At 41.1% G+C, this 22,338-nt stretch overlaps 3 protein-coding genes across 4 annotated transcripts in view; 2 read left to right on the forward strand and 1 right to left on the reverse strand.

Moving 5' to 3' along the window:
- snx8a (sorting nexin 8a) overlaps nucleotides 1–426 on the reverse strand; it is a 13,008-nt gene extending 12,582 nt beyond the window's left edge. The window contains exon 1 of the mRNA XM_061027128.1: nucleotides 423–426. Within this exon, the coding sequence (XP_060883111.1) occupies nucleotides 423–426 (4 nt within the window). The remainder of the gene's footprint in view (nucleotides 1–422) is intronic.
- ttyh3a (tweety family member 3a) overlaps nucleotides 1–19,885 on the forward strand; it is a 21,920-nt gene extending 2,035 nt beyond the window's left edge. Inside the window, exons 3-16 of one of the 2 annotated variants that reach the window (XM_061027124.1) lie at nucleotides 1,457–1,626; nucleotides 3,587–3,698; nucleotides 3,858–4,078; nucleotides 6,077–6,172; nucleotides 6,804–6,876; nucleotides 7,347–7,422; nucleotides 10,844–10,899; nucleotides 11,710–11,802; nucleotides 12,489–12,581; nucleotides 13,575–13,711; nucleotides 15,088–15,261; nucleotides 15,674–15,749; nucleotides 17,065–17,166; nucleotides 18,489–18,606. In XM_061027124.1, the coding sequence (XP_060883107.1) occupies nucleotides 1,457–1,626; nucleotides 3,587–3,698; nucleotides 3,858–4,078; nucleotides 6,077–6,172; nucleotides 6,804–6,876; nucleotides 7,347–7,422; nucleotides 10,844–10,899; nucleotides 11,710–11,802; nucleotides 12,489–12,581; nucleotides 13,575–13,711; nucleotides 15,088–15,261; nucleotides 15,674–15,749; nucleotides 17,065–17,145 (1,458 nt within the window). In that variant the 3' untranslated portion in view covers nucleotides 17,146–17,166; nucleotides 18,489–18,606. Of the gene's footprint in view, nucleotides 1–1,456; nucleotides 1,627–3,586; nucleotides 3,699–3,857; nucleotides 4,079–6,076; nucleotides 6,173–6,803; nucleotides 6,877–7,346; nucleotides 7,423–10,843; nucleotides 10,900–11,709; nucleotides 11,803–12,488; nucleotides 12,582–13,574; nucleotides 13,712–15,087; nucleotides 15,262–15,673; nucleotides 15,750–17,064; nucleotides 17,167–18,488 lie in introns of both variants that reach the window. The other variant, XM_061027123.1, reaches the window with a different exon arrangement.
- The window catches only part of gpatch8 (G patch domain containing 8), a 197,666-nt gene that overhangs the window by 78,510 nt on the left and 96,818 nt on the right, over nucleotides 1–22,338 (forward strand). The gene's annotated exons all lie outside the window — the stretch shown is intronic.

The following is a 22,338-nucleotide window of genomic DNA, read 5'->3' on the forward strand; positions in this document are numbered from 1 at the left end:
TTCATGGATATGAAGAGACATTTCAAGAGGAAAAACTTCAAACATTCTGTGAGGTATTTGCTGACATTAAGATCTTGGTCTTGATCAGTATGATGGTCAATAACGGAGAAGAATAAGTTCTAGTTCGGACAGAAGGATTAGTCTAAGAATTAGCTCATCTGAGGTGGCACTAGATTCCCTTCTGACAAATCTCCCCCAACCCCCACCTCGCTACTGTTAAGCTCTCTGTATCACTGGGAGTGTACATTCCAGTTATGATACAGAAAAGGTTTCTTTGCTGCATAATGTGTTCACTTCAAAGTTATAAACAACATCCCTGCTAAAAGGATAAAGATATTCAGCAGAATGCAGATGTGATGAAAACAGACAGGTAACGCAGTTGTTTGAGCACATTTACTCACTCAAGTGAAACATAAAAGAGGTCATTGAGCTAGCTTACTAAAGCATAATTACTAGCTCACTGTGATGACAGACTGCTTATTTCCAATGCTCTCCCTGCCTTCAGGGGAAGTCTTTCCTTGTCCAGATGGCTGAGCTCTGAGTGCTGCACGCTGTAGGACTATGTCATGTTGGTGCATCTTTGGATTCCTTTGAACTGTTGAACTGTGCTGACCAACGTACAGCTGTGTCATTCACCGGAATAACTGTAGTGTCTGATTATCCATCCTGTCCGTTGTTTGTCTAACAGTAGACACTTTAAAGGATTTGCACACAGGAATAGTCACAATCGATCGAGAAATTAAGTTCGCGGGCTGCCATGATAGTTCACAACCCCGGCATCAGGGACGTGTCTTCCGCTGGGATGCAGCGTGGAGAAAAGTGAACAAATAGAACAGCCCTGCATGGGTTTTTAACAAAACAAAAGTGGCAGGATGGATATTTGCCCCAGCCCTGAATCCTCAGGAGTGTACAGTGAACACAGAGGCCTGACTGACCTACATAGGAAGTGCTGCTGCTGGCTGAGAGGTTTCTCTATGATACTCGTATACTGCTTTACTGCAAGCCTTGACATTTTGCTTACATCAACAGTATATGTTAACAGCTGTTATATGTAAACGATATTACAATGTTTTCCTTATAAATAATATGTTTCCTTCCATTTCATTTCAAACTTTGTGTTAGAATTATTGTACCAAAATAAACAAGCTCTTCTATTCTTCTTTAAAATCCAAGCAACCCTAAAATTTCTATTTTCATTGAAGAGATAGACGGGACAATGGAACCTATGTTTCAAAGAGTTTGAATATTTATTAAAGCATCCAGTGAACATTATAACAATAGCATAATAATTTTGCAAAATGTCTTTTAGCATTCAAACCAATCGATTCAAAGCTCAGTGGTCTGCTTCAAGCGTACTGTGTGATGGACTCTTTAGAGGCCCATTATCTCCACTGTTATCGATGTGTAAGTGGTTTCAGCCATGAAGTTTCCATAACTCTGTCCTCCTGTCCATCAGTCCATCCTGTTACTGGGAGGTTTGGCTCTCGCCTGTCTGGCCCTGGACCTATTGTTCCTCCTCTTCTATTCCATCTGTCTGTGCTGCCGGCGGAAAAAAAATGAAGAGCAGCCCAACGCTGACTGCTGCTGCACGGCCTGGTGTGTGATCATTGCAACACTTGTGTGCAGGTGAGTACGAGCACAGGATCTGTGTGGTGTTTATTCAGTCCCTGTTTCTGAATCCTCAAGCAAGTCACTTTTCCTATTCATTAAAACGATGCTCAGACTTCTGTTATCTGATAGATTTAGCCAGAATATCATCAGGAAAATTTGACACATGCAGATTTTCTCGGCAATCCCTTTCCATTTTTGCAGGCTAAAATTAACAATAAAAAGTAAATGCTTGCACATTTGGCTAATGCCTGCATCTATACCGACATCTAAAAAGCTACAGCAAATTGCGTTGCGCACCGTTAACTTCTACAGCATCTACAGAAGAGCCCTAAACACAAACTGACAGAATCAACTGATGTGTTTCTGCTGTATTGCCCATTAATCAATCCTTTGCTTTTACACAGGTGCTTTTAGTTGCACAAATGTGATGCGTGTGTGAAGTCCTGCCATCAACTCTCTTGTTGAGACAAAATATCAGTCACTTGGTTGGGCTCCATGTGTTGGATTGACAGGGCTTAGCCACACACCATGACAGCTGAATTCATTTGGTATGGGACTAGTTTCAATAACCAAAACATAATACAAGTGTTCACATTGCAGCCGTGATATCTAGGAATCAGACTCGCATCAGGGGTAAAAATAGCTTAGTAGAACACCCCTTTAACAATCGTGGTGAAGGTAATAATATTTGTAAGTGTGGAACACTGGAAGCACAAAACACCCTATTAGTGCCAAGTGGTTTTATTTCTTTGTTTTGTTCTTTTGATGTTGACGTAGATAGTGACAACTCAACCATCTGGACCGGCTTTGTGTCCTTAACAGCTGAATTTGTTTCCTGTTTTCTTCCGTCTGTTGATGGGCCACTGGAGAGCCATCACGGCTGATTCAGAGTAGCACAAAGAGCTGGGAGACCTGAAGAGTACAAGAACTGCATTACAATCACTGCATCTGTGTGCGTTTGTACCTATGCACAAATGTGTTTCAGTTAAAGCAGGAAGGGATCAAACATTTCTGAGCTTTGATTTTGATTTTGTTCTTTGGGGAACGATGGCAGGCTTTCGCTCTGTCAAAGCATTGCAACGATTTGTTAACAATACTGGGGTTAACCCAATTTTTTTTTCAGTGTTTCCGTAGTTCTTTTTAAATGTTGTTTTTTATGTTAGAAAAGGGTTCACAGTTTCCACAGGTTCACATCACAGCAGGGAGGTTGGTTTTTTGTTTAAGCTGTGACTCTGCCCCTTTTCACCTTTTTTACAATGGAGAGTTTGAGCGGAAGAGATTAGCAGACCTCTCGGAAGACGAAGGGCCCATTTATTCACTGAGGACTGGTGGCTGAACACTGTTAGACTTGGTCTGACTTAGCTTGGAGTGATTCACTTATCATGATCCTATTTAATGAAATCCGCTCTGGCATAGGATCGGGGTTATCAAAATGGCCAACAGCTGCAGCACAGGAGGAGATAACGTTCTTGTTGTTTCAAATTGCACCTCAGAGCACTGGGAGGAAGTCAGTTTAAAAAAAAAAAAAAAAGGAACATACAAACCAACGTCACCAGCTTCTATCTGTTGCAATACAGAGGATTTTGAAAATATTTTTGTGGTCAATAACCTCAAGAAGCTGTTTCCCATCCAGTTTCCGGAACTGTTTTTCTGCAACCTGAGGCCTGTCTGTGCAAATGAGAGTCGATCTCCTGCCTCTGTACAGCCTTTGTGAGCAGTGCTGTGGGGTTTGGGGCATAGCTGGTCCATTCCTCTGTGTTTCCATGGTTCTGTATGGAGTCTTTCTGCTTCAGCTGAAAGGAGCCCGTTGACTGGGCTCTGAACCGATAGGGTTAATGTCGAGTTCACACGGCTCTCTCCCTGCCTCACTATCCCCCTCGCTCACTCCCTTCTCTGTCTCCTCTCTGTGTCTCTTTTGGCTAATCCCTCCTCCTCACCACCCTGTCTCCCCTCCCTTCCTTTTGTCTCCCCTCAGCGCTGGCATTGCTGTCGGTTTCTATGGGAACGGCGAGACTTGTGATGGAGTGAATCGGCTGACGTATTCCCTGCGCCATGCTAACCGCACAATCACTGGGGTGCAGAAACTGGTAAGACTGAGAGCATAAATTATGCCAGCATGTTTAATAATTCATCTCTCTTCTGCCATGAGCTTCCCTCGTTTTCCCAAAAAAGCTCTGCAGTGAATCCTTGTTTTTTATTCTTCTCCCCTTTTGCCCTTTTTTTTTAAATCCCTGCACTGAGTCCAGGTATATGACAGTACATCCTCATTGAACCAGACTGTAGATGACGATCTGCAACAGCTTGAAGGCGAGTACGCACAGCACGCAGACTACCTGTCCATCATCCAAAAGCTGCAGGGCCAGCTGGATGAGCTGGTCCGGCAGATGGTGGACATTCCCTTCTGGGACAACGGCAACATCTCTCTGGAGGAAATCGCGGTCCAGATTGAGCTGTTTGACTGGTACAGGTAAGACTATAATGGTGCAGTCCCAACAATCACTCCTACTAATTATGTCATACACACTCAAATATCATCAAACCTTGATTCAATATTAGTTAAAAAGAATATATCACCCCCTTCAACACCACGGCAGCAACAAAGAAGTACAAGCTAAATTGGTCAATTTTGTTGTTTAGAACCTGCACACAGCGCTGGGGATAGCCTACCATATGGAAAAAGGCTCAAAAATAAAACTTGGTAAGGAGTGGCATAGCAGCAGCAGTGATCATTAGCATATGGGCACCACAGACAACAATGGAGCATGATTCCTTTCCTCCATCCCTTCATTAAACTTTAACGCCAGTACATATTCCTTCAGTTATTCACTGCCTTGTGAGGACTTTGCTGTCGCTCCCCTCACTTTATACATTGTTGCAATTTAAAAGTTATTTTGTCTCCTCCAAGCTGAAGTTGAATTTAAATCAAATAAATGATGATGAAAAGGATTCACATTTCTGGGGATCAGTTTTGGCTGCAGTCTTTTTTTCCACTGGTCCTGGTTTGACTCAAAATCCTGGCGCCATTTGGTTCCTGTTATGTTAACAGCAAGTGGCTTACCACATGAAGAGCATCGTAATCCATGAAGTGCCACAGATAACGCAACTTAAAAACTGGGGGGTTTTCAGGTACATATTGTAAAACAAAACACGGATGGGGTTTTACGAGATTAATTATTTCATCCAACTAGAGTACAGAGACACTGAAGTCAAATCTTTCCTGATATCATCAGATACTAAGTCATCATAAAAAAGTGAAATAGTCTTTAGTGATGGACCAAACGAACATTTTATCCTGAATCTGCTGATTTGATGACTTTACAGTCAAGTATTGTGGGGATGTCATGATTTGAATTCTAAACTTACAATTGAACAAAATAATACAAATGAAAAATGATATGAGGACACAGTTGCTCTTTTGGAGACATCAGGGCCACAGCCTGAGTGTGAGATGATAAAGAAACCATCTCCTGCTTCCCTAAAGTCACCAGTGTGGCAATAATCTCTTCCACTTGGTTTATGCAAACACCGGTAAATGGACTAGAGCTTTTAAAGCTCTTTTCTAGTCCGTGTTATTTTATTTTTACACTGCATGTCACATTCACCCGGTCACACCACATTTACACACTCATGGCAGAGGCTGATATATAAAGTGTCCATTGGTATTAAGTTATCCCATTCATACACACAGACACATTCATTCTCACACTGCTGATGCAACATTGGGAGCAAATGCCCAAGGACACTTTCCTCCGACATGTCCTTCCAGATGAGAGACAACCAATTCTACCACTGAGCCACAGCTGCCAATGGAGCCCTGGTTCACAAAAAAAGGAGTCCATTGGGCTCTGCCACACATGTAGAGCATGAAAAACAATGGGCTACATAACATACCTGGCAGCACTTACTTAAAGGTATTTCATTTTAGAGGATTATGACTTCTGTTCTGCTTTACCCTCTCTGCTCTTAAAGCAACATTTTTGGCTTCAGCAGGCAGCGCATGAACCCACAGGGCACAACCTGCCCTGCACCAAACTGCAAGCCGAGTTAGCTACTAGCTGGTGAACACAGTTGAGCAGTCAGCAGCTCAAGAGTCAGACTTTTTACGAAGGAGTTGGTAAGAACTAAAAACAGAGCTAAGATAGGGTTAATATTGGACTTCACGAGACTCAACATGACTCTGAATGAAGGTTCACTATATTAGCTTTTAAAGACAATAGCATGTCAATGCTGTGTTCCATCTTGTTTTTGCTGCACCCAAGAAGCCAAAATAGTAAAATTAAATCAAGCAAAAACAAATCTCTTCTTCTTACTTTGATTTAACTAAACTTTTTGAAAATAAGAATTTGGCCTCTGTGAGCCTCATGATTGAATGAGTGTGCTTTCTAAAGATAGAGCTCTCTCCCCCCCTCAGTTGTACACTGTTCTGCACCCGACCACGTGTGGTTAATGACATTTGTCTTCACAGGTGGCTCGGCTACATAGGCCTGCTTCTGTTCGATGTCCTCATCTGCCTCCTGGTTCTGTTTGGCCTCATTCGCAACTCCAAGGGAACGCTCATAGGGTGAGTCTCGTCACACCTGCAATGGCCACTAAGAGGACACATTTGTGCTTTGACTGTTGTTAACAGTGCAAGTGTTAATTACTGCCAATGATGACTTTGATTAAGCCTTCCTGGTGGTAATATTATGTAGTGGTGATGAATGAAAGCACTATGAAATATCATCCCAGTCACGATTCATTTAGCATAAGCATCCCTCCCACGGTGTTCTAGTGATTACTTAAGATACTTCATGGCACAATGAAATCCACAGGTTTGCTGTTTTTGTCAGCCGTTTAGTTTAACATTTAAATAGAGAAGCTGTAAAAACACTACTTTCATTTTATAGGCACTAAAACTGAAATGTAAATGCTATAAAGCCTTCACTTGGACCATTTAGAGTTTTCATCAGTTTTTACTTTCAGAGCAGATAAAAAAGAATCTCTGTAACAAATAGTGTTAGATAAATAAAGAATACCAGCCGTTTACTGTCCTTTCTGTAGTTTAGTCTCAAAATTCACAAATGAGATTAGTAAGAAAACTGGTTCATGATATCTTCCCTGACACAGTGTATGGATTCACCTGCAAACCTGAGCGGTATTCCTCTGCAGACTAAAGGTTTCTTAAACTTCTCACCTCTCCCCGCTCTCCCCAGTGTGTGCTTGTTTGGTGTCGTTGCTCTGGTTATCAGCTGGGTCTCCCTGGGGCTGGAGTTGGCCGTCTCTGCGGTAAGCGTCTCCATCAGAGCATGATCCTGTTTTCCAGGTAGAGCTGCCCAGTTCATTATGTATAATTGGATTACACGATTTTTTTGTTTGCGCAGCCAAGAATGCAAAATTTGGCCGCAGAACTTCTCCTAATTAGTTTCTATGAATACGTAATAATAAGTTATGATGTACAGAACAGACAGCGTCTGTCTTCAAACTAGGTGTGATGAGGTTTGTGGTGGTGACACATCAGGAATCAGGATCAAAGCTTTTTCGCTTAAACACAGCAGCCTCAGCTCACAATTGTGAAAATAGTTAATTTAGCTCCTTTAGGGAGGACCACAACATCTTCATTGATTGGTTTGTGTTATTGCACTCTCTCACATATTAAATGCTTAATTCAGATGATTGCATCTGTTGTGTTTGTGGAGTTGTCCGACTCTTTTGTATGCTGTGTATGCTCATTTTTTCTTTCATTTTTCTTTTTCTAGACATCCAGTGACTTCTGTGTCGCCCCTGATATGTATGTGACCAAAGTGGTAAACCAGTATACAGCCATCGATCAAGGTATGAATCACATATGCATAAAGTCTTTCTGTGGTACAGAGATAGCAGTGTAATGAGTTTATCTTTTTTATTCGCTCACACAACTCACACACATCTCAAATTACATGTTAGCCTGATATAGGGCTGCCCTCCGTGCTCTGATTGTGTGCAGCAGTAAGCGAGCATTGTTCTGTAGAGCAGGGCTTGCTCTTATCAATGGACCATTAACCAAATAAAAATGATCTGCAGCAGGGTCAGGAGGGTGATGGCACGCCTTTTTGAGCAGTATAGAAGCCTCTCTAACGTATCTTGTTTTAATAATTTCCCATTCTGTTCCATGAGGAGAGGGAGTGCTTCAACCTCGTTTTTATGGGTGTGAGTGAAGTGTTGTGTGTGTGAAGCAGAGGAGTGTGTGACAGAGATAAGAGCAATGGAGAGGAGGATCAGAGACTCTGTATTTCCTACATCCCTCTTCAGTTCTTGAAAAAAAAAAATGAAGATGGTGCTCAGAAATAAAAGCACAGAGGACTCCCGGCTCTCTTGATGTGCTTTTCTCTTCTTCTTTTTTTACAATATCTGCTTCATAAAATGTGCCCCCCCCCCCCCTCCTCTCTTTAATATAGTGATAGCTGAACACAAAAATCAAGCTTTTGTTTAGTCATGGCTGAACATTAGCTGTGAATGTTTTATTCTCCTCTGAAGCATGCGCACCCACTTAATTAGTGCACAACACTGTTTAATGCCGCAGCTATGAAGCTGTTCTGCCTCAAGGCTGATTCATGAAGGAAGGGGAGGGAGTCGGAGTCTGTTCTATTTTTTCCTCTGTAACTCATGTTCACTATCAGCTGTTTGAAAAAGTGCCCCGTTTTTTAACCCAACAGACTGTAATGGTTGTAATGCACATTTATGAAAATAGAAATGAAAAGGTTTTATGTGCCATCACATCTACTTTACTTTTTACCAACACATAGCTGCCTTCAAAAAGAAGAGAATATATCACTCAGTTGTTGTTTGTTTTTCCTCCAAAGCTCCCGACTTTCTGAATTTGCACCCAAAATCCTCCGGATAGCAGAAAGTGTGTTATGACTGTTGTGGATTTATTGCTTTCCTCTGCTGGAAAGCTGCTCTATCGTCTTGATCATGCATCATTTCAACAACCCACATTGTTATTCTTTCATTTCTCTGCTTTCTCTCCACTGCACCATGATGCCAGACACATTTTCTTACTCTTCTTTTCTGTTATTCAGATGGTTTCAAATGATAGCAGTAGCATAAGTGACAGAGAACAGCTGCACCCCTGACACAAATTAAAGAAGAAACTCTAAACCTGAATGATTCTGTCAGTACTAAAAAACTGCTTTATTTAAGTATTTATTCACTCTCAGCTTGTTTTTCAGTTGGTTCATCTCTCTATTAAACATTTTCTTTATCACTCTGGCTCTTCAGTGAGTTCCCATGCTTGAAAAAATCGCTTGATAATAATATGAAGCTCAAGGCACTGGAACCAGATTTTGACCAGGTGGGATAAAACACAAAGTAACTTCATTATAGCTCACTAATAAGTGATCAGATTGTAAAAACAAAACCGTTCCCTCGTCTTGTTCATGTCATACTTAAGTCTCGTTCTAAGATAAAACACAGAGTTATGCACAAAACAAATTCACTTCACTTCATTCTTTTCCTTTGGTGCCAGCTGAAGCCACAAAGTTGTTGTTTTTTAATCTTTATTGGCAGTAAGATTTTATTTCATGTGTCAGCACAGTTAACATGCCATGTGACAGAAGAGTTGAAACCAGACACGCCTTTGCAGTTTGACCCCACAGCTTTTAAATCACTTTTTGTATCACTTGTATCTGCTGACTGATTCTTAACCATCGGCTCTGTTGTGTTCTTCTCTCACCATGTTTGTATCATGTTTGTTACAGATGATTTGCTCTTATTTACCCGTTTGTTTGTTTTATTAGTTGTCCATCTGTGTCTTTGTTTGTACTATGTTGCCAGGTTTTAAGCACTTTGCGACTTGACTTGTTTTTGAAAAGTGCTTTCTAATTAAACATACTATTTATTTATTTTCTGTGTAGGAGGCAGATTTCTTGGAGTCTAAAAATTAGACTCCTCCTGATATTCCTATGTCAGTGTATGTTTGAAAGAAGCTTACTGAATATGTACCTCTCCAGACCGGAAATCTTCCTCTCATGAGTTTGCTCAGCTGAGTGGGAAACGAGCTCCTGACACAGCAGAGCTGAGTGAGTCACCGCGCTTACACCATGTGTTATGTCGGCGGTGGAGTTCTCACAGCTTGTATTTGTGGAGCTTTTAAATCCCTCTGGATTTCTCATCGACTCCTACTCACTGATGTGAGTGAGAAGACGTAGCTGGAGTGGGTTGTAACAGTGTGTGAAAGTAAAAGGAGTTGATTTCAGTTCATTTACTGAGAATTGAACACTTTTTGTCGTGTTATAAGTTAACAAAACGTTTAGAGGAAGAACTCTTTGTGCTGTTTTACAGGGGACTCTGTTTTCAAAGAGCGGTTCATACCTAAACTCTGATTGGCTGTGTGTTCTTCTGTTCCTTAAGAGTTGCTGCTTCCTTGTTTTTAATGTTATTACATGTTTGAACTTTCACTTCACTACCAGGCCAGTTTCCTTTCTTTAAAGTGAAGTCAAATGGTTTTAACATAAGACTCTTTTTTTTTTTTTTTTTATAATTATCTCAAACCAAGTGTGGCAGCCCTCTGACTTTTGAAACAATTATTTCATTATCACTACTAGTGATAATAAAATAATTGTTGCCAATTACTCTCAATCAATGTATTTTTTTCTGCTCTTTAATAGTGTTTCTAAAAATTAAAGCATCTGGACTTATTGCTCAGAGAAAAAGATGTACAGCATTACGTGATACACATGAGCATGTTAATTGTAGACCTATAGTAATAGTAGAAAAAAGTGAATTTGTGCAATATTATTAAATATTGCAAGAACAATTCAGAGTACAATAAATACACTAAAACATAGGAGTTCACAGCTCTATAACCAACAGCTGTTTTTAATTTTTACATTATACCTGTGTGCAAAATGTTCCTCCTGAAGCTTAAATAATTCCCAAAAACGGTTAGCTTGAGCTTCTTCTGACTGCATCAAAATGAGGTGGACATATGACCATTACAATGACGTCTCCATCCAGTGTGTAAGCAATAGAGTGAGAAAGCATTTCTTGTTTTCATAGAATAATTTGTCTTATTTATTGCGATAAATACATTTTTTTTTACAAAATATGTATTGCAAATGGTCTCAATAAACCTAATAAGTAACTATGTGTGTGTCACCTTGGCAACACTGTAATTGTTTGTAGAAAAAAAAGTTTCAGCCCAAATTGCCGTTCCATTGTATTTCAAGTGACCCTGTTTACTTACTCTGATCTCCATCTGTCCCCTTATTAACAGATATCCTGAAGTACTACCTAAGTTGCAGTCTGGAACAAACCAATCCCTTCCAGCAGGTATGTTGAGTATCTTTCTAATTTTGTTTCTGCATAGTTGAGTATATCAATAGATTTGTTTTCTTTTTCAGAATTATTATTCATAAACCTAATAGTAAACCTATAAACTGTCTGACTTCATAACACAACATTAATGATGAACAGCGGCCGTGGGTTCGAATCCGACCTCGTCCATTTGCTGCATGTCCTCCCCACTATCTCCTCTCAACATTTCCTGTCTCTCTTCAGCTGTCCTATCCATTAAAGGCAAAAATAGCCCGAAAATATCTATAAAAAAAAATCAAATCAGTCAAAATCGCAGGCTTCACAACAGGCTTCACAACATTGGATGTAGTCTCTGCATGCATGTTGTATGATCTTATATTCGGTGAGAATTTAAGTGGGCACAGTGAGTCACTCTCTTGGCTACAAAGCTGGACTTTATCTCTCTGTGCAAGAGCACAATACTTTCCATTCTTCAGCAGAGCAGCCTTTTCCTGTGTGTCCACACTGATAGCAAACGAGTGCATGAGAAAATGTGTGTTAGACGCTGGAGAAGTGAAGGCCACTTCACAGTGAATATAGGGGTTTTGGTTCAATGGACTACCTTCACTTTATATTGCAAACAGCATTAATAAATCAAAAACTTTGAGTGCTATTGAACTCCAGGCGTCTATTATTAGTAAGACTGTACAGAAATGGAAGCTATATATAAAGTAGAAGCTATATGCTGTCAGCACACTTCCCTTTGACTACAAACAGCTGAAGGCACCTTAATGAAATGGAAATGCTTTTAGGTGATGTTTTTTTTTTTTTTTTACATTATTTCAGAAGCTTTCCGGGAGCCACAAAGCTTTAGTGGAGATGCAGGATGATGTATCTGAGCTGCTGCGCTCTGCCACCAGAGAGTATAAACAAACTAAGGTATGTTTCCAGCCGCATCACTACACTCTACAATCATAAATGCCCCCTCCCCCTCTCAAGGCAACAAGCTGTCCTGCTGTTTTGTACTGTTTGTGGTGACAGAATATCCCATTCAAAGGGACCAAACAACTGACCTGCAGAGAAGTGAAGTGCACCTGTCCACATAAAGACCTGCTGACGGCCCACCTGGGACCTGCATTATGTCCATTTAGCTGCATTAGGCTTTCAGCGGCCCTTGTCAATACAACACTGGGTCATTGTCCAACGCTGGTCCTTACACTGTGTTGACAGAGGCACAAATGAGAGCTGACATTGGGAATAGACAGAGGCATATTTCACTTCACATACCCATGCAGACAAATTCAGCTCAACTGCTGTGTACTGTTGTATATTGATGAGAGATGCATCCTTGGTAAATGTGTCTGGAAATGATAATCAGTGAATGAACAACTCTTCAAATCATCATAACTCTTCCTGTCAGTTTTTCAAATGACCTGTAAGATTTGATGTTTTTAATTCTTTGCTGATACTGATAGGTTAAGTCACTTTATCTGTGCAGCACATTTCAAATCAACAGGAGTTCAACCAACATGTTTTAAAGGAGACATTGTATAAGAGACAAGAATGAAGAAGTCAAGTGAGGCCTGTTAAAAACGTCACTTTTTTTTATCTTCATTCATTTCCAGGGAACTTTGGAAGAGATCCAGGGGATCCTGAACACCACAGAGATCAGTCTACATCAGCTCACAGCCCTGGTGGACTGTCGCAGCCTTCACATGGTGAGCAGGGAGAACTCTTACAAACGGAGACATTCTTACTGTGGGGGGTTCTCTATGTCGGATGAAAACGGACCTGTGGATTGATTTGTTGTGGCATCTTTGTAGTGCAGCTTAGCTGCATAAAGCAATCCGTTCTTCTATGCTGGTGCAGCTGAGTAATTCTGTCACCATAAATAAAGTGTTCCTTCCTGTATGTGAGCTCTTGTCCATTTGATGCTGGCTGCATACCATTTTATGAAGCTGGCTGGATGACAGGTGCTTGGCTATCTCAAAGCTTTGGAGGATTCTTCCTCCGCAGCTTCCAGATTCTAAGTGCACATGTGCAAAGGAAGCACTATTTTTCTTTTGCTTCTTCTCTGCTATATCTCGAAAAAAATCTACTGCTTCAGTGCCAATTCATTTTTTTAACATGAAAGTTGGAATAACTTTCCTCGTGTAAGTAATGTCTTACAGCTGTGTGGAGCATACAGAGCGGATATTCTCAGTCACAAGATTAACAAATACGCTGACTTCCTAGCTTGCCAGCCATGATTTCATTGGTTCGACCTAGTTTAAATGAGAAATCCCAGAGGATGCATTTTTTAAGACCCCTCAGAGTCCACAAGCCAACATTTAAAAACAGCAACTTCGTCTTCTTTTTCTGTCTCAGCAATTTTGAAAAATGAAAAAGAAGTTGCTGTCTTAAAAATAGACTCTGATTTGGACATGCCTAGAACTGTAACACTAATGCCGACCAGAAGATCAGAAAAACCCATGCCAATTTAGTTTTTTTCTTAGAAAGAGTACATAAAGAGTCTTTGGTATTTAGATTGATAGATTGATAGGACATAATAAGCCATCAAGGAAATTGCTTTTTTCACAGTTATCTGAAATCTTAGAGACTTAACTGTTAATTTCTTCATTGTAAAAATAAATAGCTGATTAATCTCAAATTGAAAGTTGCATCCCCAGTCTAACCTCCTCTAACTAAAGTCTGCTCTCCCCTCTTTGTAGGACTACGTCCAGGCCATGACAGGACTGTGTTATGACGGATTGGAAGGCCTCATCTACCTCGTGCTCTTCTCGTTCATCACCGCTCTCATGTTCAGCTCTATTATTTGCAGCGTGCCGCACACCTGGCATAGCAAGAGGTAACACAGCAGCTGCATTCACCCATCAACTCCACCACCACATGCAGCCAGGGCAAAAAGCTTTCAGCCTGAGTTTGTATGAGGGACTGTGTACACAGTGAGAAATAATTCAAGAGGATAAGCTTATCAATTAATGATAGTTTTATGGCGTTTATTTTAACCATCTCCAGCTCGTGTTTTTTACTCAGCATAGAATGACAAAGGAAATTACAATAAGTCTCCCCAGATATGGAAATGTGATTCCTTTTGTGTAAGACTTTTGTTTGTTTACTAGTCAAAGAGCGGCTCTGTTTACCCCTGGGTCGTATTCAGAAGGCTGCAGCTGCTTCCTCAAATAGATTGTTTCCTGTTATCCCCCCACTAATTGTGCAGAGATAGCCTAAATCCATCATAACCACCACCAGAGCGGGTGTCTTTTTCTACAACTGCGGGGTGAAATCATTCTGATGTCTTTGTCCTGTCTATGGCAGATAGGGTTTGCAGGATAGCTACGGGGAAAGAGGTTTTTCCCGGCACAGCCCTTCAGCTCAGCTGCAGCATTTAATTAGCTGATCCCTAACCGGGGGGCGGGGGGGGGGTCTTGTTTATCAGTTTGATCTTAGCTGGAGCTTCCTGTTATAAAGCAACGGCTCACATGCTACCAGTCTGATTTTCTCGGTGACCCCTGCCAAGCTTGTTCTTTTAGATTATTTTCTAAAAGGTCAGCAAATAATTTCTTCTGTGAAGATTTTCTGAATGAACCTTCCTAAGAATCATCAATATTATAAATGAATGAGTAAGTCACATTCTGTCTCATATGCTTACTTTATTGTTAATAGATGTATTGTAGCGTACACTGAATGAAAAGGAATGACCTCATGTGTAAAATATGCAGGAAAAGGCATGCGGGATGACCACTAGAGGGAGACAGGCTCCATCATGTCGGTGTCATTGTCACTGTTTTCACATACCCCTCTCAGCTCATTAATGGTCCCTCTTTATACTCTATAGAGCTCCATTGTTTCAATAGAATCAAGTGTAACCACAGTCTGCAGCAGCCTGCTGCTGCTTGTCGTTGACAACTGGAACCAATGCATGTATTGTCCTGATGCAAAACCAGGTCTTTTAAATTTCCTATCCGAAACTGAACCAATTTCATGAAGCTTTGTTCAGTCCAATTCAGGTCAGCGGAAAACTGCATCTTCTTCCCTTCACACAGCCCAGAATTCATCTCGCTTTTCTCCCTCAGGCGGCAATGGAAGTGAATCAAAATGAGAATAAACAAAAAAAACTGTAACCACGTGGCGCTTTCTGTGCTCCCTTTGTCATCAGTCACATAAGACAAGGGGTCCCTCTGGTGGCGGTGGTTTCATGCTGCTGTTTTGTGATGTTTGCAGGGGCGACGAGGACAGTGAGGATGAGTCTCTGAGCCACGGGGGACGGCAAAACCACGATAATCTGTACCGGGTCCACATGCCCAGCCTGTACAGCTGTGGCAGCAGCTACGGCAGCGAGACCTCCATTCCTGCTGCAGCCCACACCGTCAGCAATGCACCTGTCACCGAGTACATGTACGTCATCACTGCTGCACACTCAATGAATTAAAGCCACATTAAGGGAACGGCGGAAGTGGTAGTTATTAATTTTCAGAACAAGTCTGGCTGATATTAGATACTTCATGTTCTCAGGAGTCGGTTTTTCATGTCTCCAGAGAAGTGCTAAGCTCTGATAGAAAGTCGCACAGTGGCCAGCACATGCAGCTGTTGCTCTCCAGCTGTGACGCCTATGAAACCTAAAGCTCTCTGACTTATTGGGGGGGAGGGGATCCCCATGTTTCTGTTTTAGTATCATTAGACCTTGTGTTGCTAAAATGGACTCACACAGTTTCATGTATGCACTACATGGTTAATGTCCTGGAAGCTGTGTGTAGGTGCTATGTACTCAATTTCATGTACTGATCTCTCTCTGTGTTTCATGCTTCAGGGCACAGAACGCCAACTTTCAGAACTCCCGCTGTGAAAACACGCCTCTGATAGGACGAGAGTCTCCTCCACCGTCGGTAAGTGTTGCATTTCTGTGAAAACAGGAATTCTGTAGGAACAACTCCAGCTTTTTATGTGTTTATCAATTTTTAGTCCTTTAAGACCCAAATGTACCATAAACTGTAGAACCAGAGGAACGAAAGCAGCAACGTGTCCAATGAAGTTAAAGAATGGGTTAATAAGAGCAACAATTAAAGCAACAGCAGCATGAGTTGTTCTGTTGGGATATTTGAGTGTGATATAATGAAATAATTTAAAGTAGAAAGACTTTTAGAGCGTTCCTCTCCAAGGTGTGAAGTCTGCTCAGATTATTCTGTTACAAACAAAATGATTGCCATGAAACCGTCTTTTTTATTTTACACGCCTCCACTCACTTTGCTTCCTCCCACATGATCAGACTCTAGCTCAGTCGACCGCAGCCTCGATTTCCCTCGCTCTCATATACTCCCACTCTGCTTTAAAAAGAAAAAAAGAAAAGCAGAGACAAACAAACCGAACTTATCTTTAACTTTCATATCAAGATCATCGCCAAAGAAAAACATGAAAAATGTCCACTCCTTGTCCTCACTTGTTGATACTAGTAACGACAGTCAATCAAAATCTCCCAGAAACGTCAAAACATGGTAACCCCCCAGACTGCAGGGATTTTTTTTTAACCTGCAGAAGTGTTTTACTAGGACGCCCTGGTTTAGTTATTCCAACTTATCAAAAAAGTTGTTTGTTTCCTATGAAAGCTGCTACTTTGTAAGATGTTTGGAGTTGAATGTTAGCACTTATTTTCATTGTATTGAAAAGATTTGGTCCTCAGACCTTCATCAGATAAAGTTCTTTTGACGAGCATCAAACTACGGTAATGAACACAGTATGTAGTGAATCGGCTCTAGTCTGGTAAAAAGAGCTCAGTTTTCTGATTATTGTAGTCTGCAGAGAGTTCCCAGTTTACTCTCATTAATGCCTTTTCCTGGTTTCAGTTTTCCAATATGAACTTTTCCTTATGACTGTCTGAGGAAGTTAAGGGTTTCAGTAAACAAGTGAAAGTGTTGGTCAGTGTGCAGGACTCTTTGTTATCTCTCTCAGTTTTTGATCCTTCGCTAAAAGTTGCAGCTTGCAACAGGTTGATGAGGTATGCAGAGGTTCAAACAGGTGACATACTGTGTATTAGGGCCAAGCTTCAATCACTCCTACCTGTCCCCCCCCCCACCTGGCCTGAACCTCCAGAGACCCCCCTCCCTCCCTGGTGTTCGTGTGTCTCCCTGGACCTAGACGCTGCTTTGTGTATCTTCTCTATACTCTCTTCTTCTGGTTTTTTTTATGTTCTGCGATTCCATACAGTTGTATTTGACTGCCGCGGACAGTAACAGCGGTCAGAGCTGGCAGTTAAAGCCTTCGGGGAGTTCAAGATCCTTTTGGTAACCTCATCTGCTATGCTAACAGGTACTAAACATGCCCGCCTCCTCCACCTGCTGGCCTGCTCCCTTCTCTGTACCACCTCCCAAACTCCCAGCTCTACTCACCCTGTATATAGGTCCCACCAGGGCTGCTGGACCCCTCCCTCCACTCCCAGCCCGTCCTTACTCTTGCTAAGTGTCCCACCTGGTGTCTCACCTGATGTTTGTTTCCTGTAGCCCTGGGCTGCATGCCCCCCCCCCCCCCACCCCCACCCTCCCACACCCTGCACTGCAGAAACATTGGGTGGAAAATGTGAGTCTGTGCTGTAAACCTGCCCTGGGGCTCACCAACACCTTTAAGATATATATATATAGAAGCTGTTTAACCGTTTACATCTGCTTTGTCTTGATCCTTGGTTGGTTGGAGGGTGAGCCCTCAGGAGTCTGGGTGAAATGTTTCACACCTGCATTTTGAGAGGATTCAACTATATTTGGTTTTATGACTTCAAAGTTAGTCGTCTTATATTCACAAAAATGAAAACCACATCATAGCAAATGAGCCTCATTGTAGTCATTGTTCTATTGTCTCAAATCTAAGCGTCACCTTACTCCAACTATTGAATCATGTTTGGGTAGAAAAAGCTGCATGTGGAAGCAGTAAGAGATGAATCATAAAACTATTATCAAATGTTACGTGTGTTTCCAAAACATCAAAGGTAAGTGTTGTTGCTTCAACGGGCTGTTCTAATGAACTCCAGAGCGAGATCAAAATATACAGACATATACACACAAATACAAACAAATACTTTATCTTTCTGTTTGAGTTTGAAATGCAGCCTTTGTGTGCTTGTGTCGCCTGTTTAATGAAATGCATGAGTGCATCCTAAATGTATGTGAAAGACTCCCAAAGAGGGTTTTAAGGACAAACAGTGGAGAAGAAAACACTGCAACTCCAACTGGTGTTGATCTCCTTGTTTTGATCTCCCCATCCTCTGTGGCTGTTTCTCGTATGTTCTCTCTGTATTTGAATCATTTGCGATCCCTTTAGATACCACCACTCTGGAGTTATTAGTTTGGAAGGTAATCTGTCTACATTCTGATGAATCCCTGTATCTCTATATTTGTCGTGTTCCTTTGCTACAGATGTTTTATTTGCCAGAAGGACTCCTCCTGCTTGTCAAAGGAAAAGGAAATTGTTAAATGAGTTCATTTACCAGCACAGACCTTTTTACAGGCTTTACAGTCTGCATCTTTAAATATCTGTCATAAATATTAATGACAGAATCTGACATGGACTTTGCTTTAAAGTGCATTGTAAACACATGAGTGGATGATTTGAACTCGTTCATGCTCTGTTTCTCGACACAGTACACCTCCAGCATGAGGGCCAAGTACCTGGCCAACAGCCGACCAGACCCCAACAGCCGACCAGACCCCAACAGCCGACCAGACCCCAACAACCCTCCTGCACACGAGCAGCGCTGACGTCTCCCGAGGTCTGTCTGCACTCCGATCCCTCATCCTGTCAGCGGGCTCTTAAGTCTCAATGAATCAAAAGCATCGAACAGGAGTGCACAAGCTCCTCCTTGTCCATTTCCCACAATCCTCAGCTGACGTTCATAGCTGCAAAAAAAAGTAGTTGTTGTTGGTGCTGGGAATTTCTCTGCACCTCTGATGTGATGGAGCCTGGACTGATGTTTACACTCCGATCTTTAATCTTTAATGAACTTCCACATGAATGCACCACAACATGAACAGTGTCATGCCTAACAGGGGGGCGGTGCAGTGTTGAGGAAGTGCTCATGGACTAACACTGACTACTGGTTGTTTTACTTTGTAAATTACTGTACTGCACTCTTTCATTGCTTCTAGAGAGAAACAGAGAAATGCCTTACACATACATGACAGGAATTGAACTGTTCTCTTCCCGACTGAAGTTTAGACGTTCTTTCTCACACTGAGCATAGATCAAACTGTCTTAGAATAGCTCTTTCTTTCTTTTCATTTCGTAAAACTTGAATTGCAACCAGTCAAGTCTGAATTACTCTCTGGTAAATGTTGCCGTACTGTATATCACACATGTACATGGGCTTGTTTTTGCATTTCCTTTTGAGTCTGATGTCTGGGACCAGTTATCCTGCAGTCTTACAGGTCTGAATCTCCCCCTCAGGGGACACTGTTTTTCAGTGTGGCATTTTTTTGAACACATTGATGAGCCACTATTCCACAGCAGTGACTGTTTCTTGTTAATCTGTGGATTTTTATTTTTTGCAATTTCTCTTGAAAGGACATGTTAAGGACAAAGACGAATTGCATGATGGGAAAAGCAAGAAGATTCTCAGCTGAATGATGACGATCTTCCTGAAGAAGAGAAAAACGTTATCTTCTTGAGTTTGACGAGAAGTTTTTATACTACTGGAAGCAAAAACCTTTTTTTACAGCCCTTTGAAGACGACGGTGAAGGTTGTGCGGGATGTTTTTCTGCTACATTCCTTTCAAATATTCAATGATTTGCCAATTCACCAGACTGCTTGTTATTCTCTCTACGTCCCTGTTAAGTTGAAGAGCCTCATCTTTCTTAACAGAGCAGGAATTGTCCCCACACACACACACACACACACACACACACATCCTTGACTCTGCCAGAGATGCTCCTCTCTTTAAAAGGCAGCAGTTCATAGTCAAAAAAATCCTCTCACTGATTATTCCAAAAAAGAAACTGAATGCAGGTTTATGTAAAAAAAATAAAAAAAGAAATAAAGAAATAGTGATGTGAAATGAAATGAAAAAATAGTGCAGCTTCTGAGAGAATTTAAAAGTGAAAATTGATGCATTGGCAATGCAGTGTCTCTGAAAATGTGTTTTAGCATTTATAACAAACAAAGTAGATGGGAGTGAGGTGATGCTGTGAAGGGACTGTAAAGACTCTGCCTTCTCTTTAATCAGAGGTCTGCTGATTCTCCTCTTGAAGCAGGGTGATGTGGAGCGAGGTGTTCTTTCGTCTGCAGCTTCAACTTGCTTCTGTCAGAAATGTGTTTTGACCTGATTTTGAGGCTGTGTGAACACCTTAAGCACAACTCTTTTTACAATCTTATTCTCTTTTTCGATGTTTTCCATTTTGGGCCAGTTTGTGGGGTTTGACATGAAAGTGAACCTGACGTCTTGTTTTCACTCTGTAAACACGATCACACTGATGCAATCTTACTTTTTCGAGTAGTAGTCATATTCTCTTTGTCGTTTGTCGTGCAAGGCTGTTGTACAGTGTATACAAATTATTCAAAATGAAGAAAAAAAAAGTGGTTGAACATGACTTTTTTTTTAAATTTCATAAATGTTTTTTTCACCTTTTTTTAATTTGATTTGCTTGTAGTTCTTTTTCTATATCATTTTAGGAACTGTAGCACACGTGATGTGTCGCTTCATTAATGTGAATATGGTAAATAGATATAAATTTTCTCATTGAGTTGTATTTTGAAAAAAAAATCACTGTAGATGTAATCTTTTTTTTTTTTTTCTTTTCTTTTTTTTACATCCTTTTTGCAGTCTCTAAAATGTGTCCATGTAAAAACCTGTGGTTCTATTGAGCTTGAATGCTGTGTTTTAAAATTAAACAAACTTTAACTGTTAATCTGCTGCTTGGATTTCTGGTCGTTTGGATTGAGATGTTTCCTCTTGAGAGGCGGATGGATCCTGACAGCCTGACCACAAACAGACACTAGGTAGCAGCACAGCTCCACCGCTCTGCTGTGAACACTGTCTTCACTTTCACAGAGGGATGGGAAGTTCATTCTTTTTCTGCTTTTTTTTTAAAAAAAACAGTAAAACAGGGACATCAAGGGTCTTTGGGAGTGAAAAAATAGTCGATAGAAAAATCAAGTTAAAAAGCAAAATTAAAGAATTGTATACAGGAAAGGGTTTTTAACAATAGCAACAAATTGTCTTTCATCCAGGTGTATGTAATGTATTATTCCATGCTGCCTTTACTCTTTAGTTTAAATTGATCCTTCTACTAACTAGAGCTTGGCTAAGCTGGCAGCATAAGATGGGTATCATATATAAGTACATTCACATGATTAAATTAAAATGAATAATGTGTCTAATCATTCTGCTCCTCACAGTTATGAGAGAGGGAAAACTGAACCTTTATTAGTGATCAGAATCCTCATTAAACATCTCAACAGAATCTGGACACCAAACCATTTTCCCTGCAGATAATCTGGCATCTCTAACGAATGTAACTTGGTCTGGCTCAGATATTATCTGGCTGAACATTGTTGATCCTGGGCGACCTGAATCACCTGAAAGTGTTTGATTAGAAGTAACGTCATCTGACTAGCTGAAATTATAAATATGAAAAGAGATGAAGCATATGTTGAGGAAAATATAGTCACAAAAAAAGTAAAAGATCAACACTCAATGCCCTGAAGGGCAATCAAACCGTTTTGTGCTCTTTGCTGTTTGTTCCTTTGCAGTGACAGACTGGAGGCTTGCATGCAGCAGATTCAAAGAGTCGGGGCAGAAAGGGAGTTTTGTGTTTGTGACCTTTCTGGTCCGACAGCAGGCCGGAGGTCAGAGTCAGCACCGGGCCACCAGTCTGGATTTGTTGACTTCTTTCGTCATCCGCCAGCCAGCTGCTGTCGCCCCAAACTCTGACCTCTCATGTGGAAGTCTGCCAGCTAAAATGGGTGGACTATAAACAATCCATCATGATCTTAAAAAAAATGTGTTTGACTCATCCATGAAACCAGGCTTTACTTTTCTTATTATTTGTTTTTTAAGTATTTCCCTGAACTAACATCTACATAACTATAAAATATGAAAATAGACCAAGTATCTGTCAGTAAACACAACCAACACTTCGTCCAATCTTTCCAAGTATATTCAGTCTCAGAAGATGAATCCAGAGATGACATCACCTCCCACATTCCCTGCTGTTTACTTTAGGGGTGGGACTAAACAAAGCGGTAAACAAAGCAGTAAACAAAGCGTGATGGAGGCAGACAGCCTTTTACAACGCCTCTTACACGGAGACCAGGAGATGCAAATGAAACTTCACACGGTCTTACTGTCGAAGGAAATTGAATTAGCCTGCTTGTTGCTGGACCGGAGGAATGCGGCTCTAATGCTTTGAGGTGAATGGAGAGGAAAGGAGGGAGGGGAGAGGAAGGAGGTGCCTGCACCCTCTGAACCCCCTTCCTGGGCTCTCTTTCAGGAGGTT

Source organism: Labrus mixtus, chromosome 20 (assembly GCF_963584025.1).
Source record: "Labrus mixtus chromosome 20, fLabMix1.1, whole genome shotgun sequence".
Taxonomy (NCBI): domain Eukaryota; kingdom Metazoa; phylum Chordata; class Actinopteri; order Labriformes; family Labridae; genus Labrus; species Labrus mixtus.